At 36.2% G+C, this 6,144-nt stretch overlaps 1 protein-coding gene across 4 annotated transcripts in view; it reads right to left on the reverse strand.

The window, feature by feature from the left end:
* Positions 1-6,144, reverse strand: part of NME8 (NME/NM23 family member 8) — a 48,124-nt gene that overhangs the window by 9,989 nt on the left and 31,991 nt on the right. For all 4 annotated transcript variants that reach the window (XM_017860171.1, XM_017860174.1, XM_017860173.1 and 1 more), the window contains 2 exons: positions 5,506-5,613; positions 2,319-2,470 (listed from right to left, as the gene is read on the reverse strand). In XM_017860171.1, coding sequence (XP_017715660.1) covers positions 2,319-2,470; positions 5,506-5,613 — 260 coding nt within the window. The remainder of the gene's footprint in view (positions 1-2,318; positions 2,471-5,505; positions 5,614-6,144) is intronic.

Here is a 6,144-nt window from a genome sequence, read left to right on the forward strand (position 1 = left end):
TATTCAGCTATAAAAAGTAATGAAATCCTGTCATTTGTGGCAACATGGAAAAACCTAGAGGACATTATCTTAAGTGAAACAAGCAAGGCACAGAAAAGACATATACTGCATGATCTCACTCATATGTGGAACCTAAAGAAGTTGATCTCCTAGAAGTAGAGAGCAGAATGGTGCTTTCTAGAAGTGGGGAGGGTATGGGGGAGGGGGAAGTTGGGAGAGATCAGTCTATGGGTACAAGTTCTGGTGTTCTACTACATAGTAGGGTAACTATAGTTAATAATATTGCATTGCATATTTCAAAATAGGTAGAAGAGGAGATTTTGAATGTTCTCACCACAAAGAAATGATAAAGTTATGAGGCAATGGGTATGCAACATACCCTGATTTGATTATTACACAATATGTACATGTATCAAAACATCATAAGGTACCCCATGAATATGGACAATTATGTTTCAATTTAAAAAATTAAAAATACATGAGTTGTGTACTGTTTTATTACAGTGAATTTGGCTGTTTAACATATATTTTGAGAGAAAGTCATGAATACAAATCCACCTTTATGGATTTTATGTGTGAGACAAGCCTAAAAAAAAGTGATTCAAAAGGTTAAAAATAAATAAATAGGCAAAAATGTATAAGGCAAATGCAAATGATAAGAAAGCAGGGTGTGTGGTCAGGCCCCAAGGCATTCGATGAGACAAATAAGAGCTTTGTTTAATGCTAAAAACTAAATTTACCATGAATAGTTTTGAATATCTAGGTATCAAATAACATGGCCACCACCATTATTAATCAGAAAATACAGGAAATATAGCCAACAATATACTGAAAACAGGTGACTCACACCTCTAGTTGCTGACAGATCCTACAAATTCAAGATAGATCAAGTTGGGAAAAAAAATAAATCAAGATGAATCAAATGGTAAGGCTGGTTTTATCTTATATTCAAACTTTTCACCATGATACCGGTGATAATATTTTTTCTCCTCATACACGTAGAATCTTCACAAACGTTTGCCATATGGTAGTTCAACAATATCATGATAATTTCAAAAAAATGCAAGCTTTTTCTTCTACCAGAATTTTTAAAAATCTCTTTAAAATAAATTTATTTGTTGAATAACTCTAAGGCCCAAGGGAAAATATAAACCAAAATTACAAAATTTCAATAATTAATTATCAATAATCAATAAAGATAATGAAAACACTATGCATTAGAACCTGTGGGCTATAATTAAAGCAGTAATCAAATGAAAATGTATAACTTTAAAATTATGATCAATAAAATTAAAAGTTGAAAATAAATAAATTTAATATTCAACTCAAAAAGCTAGAAGAAGAACATAAGAAAAAACAACTAGGAAATAGAAGGAAGAAAATCGTGAAGATAAAACCAAAATAGTAGTTAGAAAAGAGAAAACATAGAACTCATGAATAAATTATATTTTATTGTTTGAAAGAGAGCAAAATACAAAATGGTAAAGTAGAAATAATCACTGAAATGGAGGAAACATAATAATGATAAGAAACTACTTTACAAATTACATAGCTGGAATAGATAACTTCCTAGGAAAATGTAATTTAACTATATTTGCTCAAAGGGTGATAGAAAGCTTAAATACAGCAATTTCCATAAAAGAAACAGAGAAAGTGATCAAATAATTATCCCACACAAAAAAAACAGGCCCAGATATTTTCGCAGGAAAATTTTGCCACTCCTCCAAATACCAATCTCAGTGCTGCTTCCACTCTTTTGGAGCACTGAAAAACATGTTCACATTCCTTATGAAGTATTCCATCGATTTCTAAACCTGATAGATATCAAACCAAAAAAATGGAAAGCAGAGCTCAAGCTCACTTTCAAGTCTCAATACAAAAAAATAAACAAGTGAAAGATAAGCAAATAGTATCCAAAAGTATACCTAAAAATGCATCATAACTAAGCAACATCTATATAGGAATGGAAGGATATAGTTCAATATCTGAAATATCATTGACATGATATTCCATATCAATATATCCATGGAAAAAATAACTCATCATTTTCATAAATTCTGAAAAGGACTTCAGCAAAATTCAATACCATTTCTGATTAAGAGAAAGACAAAGAGAAAGATGAGGGAGGGAGAGGTGAGAGAGACAGCAAAAGAAAATATGACAAAGTTAATTGTTGAATCTAAATGAAGGATATACGTACTCGTCACAACTTTTTTGAATTTTCTGTTTCCTGTTTTGCTTTTCTGCTTGTAAATTTTTTAAATGTTCACAAAATTTGGAGAAAATGTATACATTGACTTTTATTCTTAAATATTTACCTCTTTGTTCACTTGTTGCATGAGGTTTAATCAAGCCTAAAGTGCTTTGAAGAGGAAAGAAATGCTGTATTTCCCTTTCAGCGGTTTCTAATGAATCACTGCCATACAACTGGTTGACCGGCAAACTGTCCATCGCAAATTGTGCACATAAACTTTGAAAAAGAAGTCAGATTTAAAAGCTATTGGAAGAGAACAGAATAATATAACACAATTTATCTAAGTTGTTCAAAAGTTATCAAATAACAGCAAATCATTCCAGATCTTGACACTGTGCAAAAGGAAGTGAGTACAATCGTGGCTTAGGGCATGCTACTTCTTTTCAAGGAGGTAATGGTCATTAAGAAGAAAGGATGTGATCATTTAAATCATCATGACAATGACTACTGACAGATAACTATGAAAGAGGAATGAATGCCGATATGGTTTCGCTGTGTTCCCATCCAATTCTCATGCTGAATTGTAATTCCCCAAATCCCCACATGTCATGGGTGTGACCTAGTGGGAGCTAATTGAATCATGGGGGCAGTTTTCCCCATGCTGGTCTCGTGCTAGTGACTGAGTTCTCAGAAGATCTGATGGTTTTACAAACACCTGGTATTTCCCTGCTGGTACTCATTCTCTCTCCTGCCACCCTGTGAAGAGGTGCCTTCTGCCATGATTATAAGTTTCCTACGGCTTTCCCAGCCATGCGGAACTGTGAGTCAGTTAAACCTCTTTTCTTCATAAATTACCCAATCTCGGGTATTTCTTCGTAGTAGCATGAGAACGGACTGATACAGATGCCCTGTGCAGTGAAAAAGCTCAGAGGGTAGAATCCTTGTTGCACTACTTGCTAGCTATGTGATATTAGGGAGCTGCTTAACTTCTCTGTTCTTTAATTGTCTCAAATATAAATATGACAATAAAACCTGTTTCAGAGGGTGATTTTGCAGACACAATCAGATGATGCCTTTGAAATATATGGTGCGTGTATTGAACTCTAAATAAATTTTCTTTCACCATGTGATAATGCTTCACATTATCAAGCATTACATGGCATTTGACTCTAGACCAAAGATACAAAATTATAAACATTAAATCCAGAAGATACCGTAAGGGAACCCTCCAGGTGAGCAACAACAGCAATAAAAGAGAAGTAGACAGGACAGCTTTATGGGAAGAGGCAGGAGTGAGACTGATAATACCAGACCAAACACATTAGATTAGACAGTTTGTTGTTATGCTTTCTTTCCTATAAATAAGTATGTATCTCTTGAATCAGTTGTTGCTCTTTGGTATTTTTTTTCAGTGGTCCTTTTTATCTGTCTTTCTATCTATCTATGCATATTTTAGTAGCAAATGATGCTCACTGCCCATTTCACTTTTTCCCTTTAAACGGTCCACGGCAGTCAACCCAACAAATTCCAGCTATGGTGAATAATGTTCCTTCCTGCTAACACCAATGCGGATTCTTCACATCACAGGAAACTTGGTTTTCTGTCCCCAGCTTCCAGATCCTCTTCTTTCCTCTCTGGTCTCAGTGACTCATTCAGGGTTTTGTTTGTTTGTTTTTGCTTTTTTTTTTTTTTTTTTTTTTTGCCTTATCATCTTGACATTTCCATTCTGCCCTTGGCTGTTTCCACACCTCCAATTTGGAGATACTTTCATCCCTGATCCCTTGGACTCTATGATTGCCAGGGATGAGGGATTTGCACAATGATTGAATGAAACAGCCTGAGCCATCCTGACCACTTACTCTACTCAATACAGAGCATTCTCCCATCCCCTGTTACGCTGTCAAACATGATTATTGGAAAATGTCAGGGGAGGAATAGTGGGATAGAGGGAGTAATGGGTAACAATGAGGGGTTGCTGTGCTTCTCTTCTATGAAAATTATCATATTTTGGGTAAAACAATGCCAGCATAGAATTTGATATTCAGGCACAGGAAAAGGGTGAAGTTCCATTGAAAGAGTTATTCCCAAAGCAACCATAAGTGCTGGGTGGATCCAAGGGAAGTGGAAAAGTGGGGATCAATTAGAAAGAAAGATAAAGATTAATTGTGAACATGTGGCAATTTTCAGTATGATAGTAGGGTGGAGATGGGGCAGTAACTGAGAGCCTCCACACTTGGTGCCACAGTGTCTAGACCAGTGTGCCTACAGGCACAGGCCTTGTGTTGATAGCAATCCTTCTCTCTGGTAGCATGCATTGCACTCTATGCCACATTTTATTAAACGATTCCATGGCACTCTGCTCACACCACTTGCAGAGGTTCTATGCTTATTATCCTTCACAATCATTGGCACATAAGCAAAGACATAATTAAGTAGGGCTAAATAAGGGGCAATACATGTTCCTGCAGCACAAGCCAAATTTAAGTATATCCTACCCCAAAGAAAGCACTTCAGCTTTCATGTAAGTGAGGCTTCATAACTATTGCTATTTATTGTGTCAACATGTATGTTAGGTTTGCAGTGCCTTAAAGAGCATCTATATTCTTGCACACTTGAAGGGGGTATGAGGGGAATCCTTTCTTTCTTTGAACTGAATCCTACCCTAAAATCAGCACAAAGAATTCAAGGGAATTGAAATTCAATTTACTTCCATCAGCTTCGTGCCAAATATGGAGATGCATGAGATACTATTTCTATCCTGCAGATGATATTAAGCCTAGCAGGTAAGCTCAGAAAATATGCAAAGAGTTTCCCCTATATGCCAGGTAATATGCTAGGGGTCAAGTTGATTACAAAGTTTAGCTTATTTCTAAGATTAATCAGTAAGCTAAGTCAATAAATGTTCCCACTAAATTGTAGAGTACATATTCAATTACTCATCATTGTCTTAAAACTCATGATCAATTAAAGAAACTACAGCTGCCACCACAACCTTCCCAAAGGAATTTCTCCTAAATAGCGGGTGGCATGGATATTTCTCCCAAGAGATGAGCTGTTGACTGAAATATACAACTCTTAGCTCCCAGCCCCAAGCCTAGCATCTCACAATGGTCTCTTGCAAATCCTTGGCTATCCTCAGCCTGGCACAGGGCTGGACCTCCAGTCATAAGTAGTCCACTCCTTCACCAGGAAAGGTAGCTTTCCTGAGAAGCTCCCTTGGACTAGAGCTGTGGTTCCAATACTCTACATCTAAAAAGGTGTTTAAAATGAAGCCCATGAAAACAGATAGGGACTCATGGTATGAATCCTACCTCTCTGGAAAATATTCAACAGCTTCTTCAACAGTTCTTGGTCCCAGTAATTGTTTCCAGTATTGCAAGCCATTGTCTCTCAATAAAACAAGGGCTAGAGATGGACCTCTATTAGAAAAGAAAACAAAGAAGAGGTAATAAGAATTGTAGCTCAGTAATGAATTATGTATAGGCAATACAAACGCATGTTATTAAATAGATCAAAAACAGGTAACATGTAAAATAATCTTTTAACAGAGGTCAGAAATTAGTTTCCACTGATAAATTTTCAAGAGCATATCTTTAAAATAGAAGCAGAGAAAGGAAGGGAAGGGGAGGGCCATGATTCTTGTAGATATTTCTTTAATTGCTCCCATGGTCCTGCTGGTTTACATGCCCTTGCAGGATTTCTGCCTCAATTGCTATTTCCGTTATTCTTCTAGCACATTTCTAGCAACTCATTCTTTCCAGAACTAGTTAACTACAAGAAGACATTCATACAGCCAACAGACACATGAAAAAATGCTCATCATCACTCGCCATCAGAGAAATGCAAATCAAAACCACAATGAGATACCATCTCACACCAGTTAGAATGGCAATCATTAAGAAGTCAGGAAACAACAGGTGTTGGAGAGGATGTGGAGAAATAGGAACCGT

Source organism: Rhinopithecus bieti, unplaced genomic scaffold (assembly GCF_001698545.2).
Source record: "Rhinopithecus bieti isolate Rb0 unplaced genomic scaffold, ASM169854v2 scaffold_51732, whole genome shotgun sequence".
In the NCBI taxonomy this organism is placed as follows: Eukaryota; Metazoa; Chordata; class Mammalia; order Primates; family Cercopithecidae; genus Rhinopithecus; species Rhinopithecus bieti.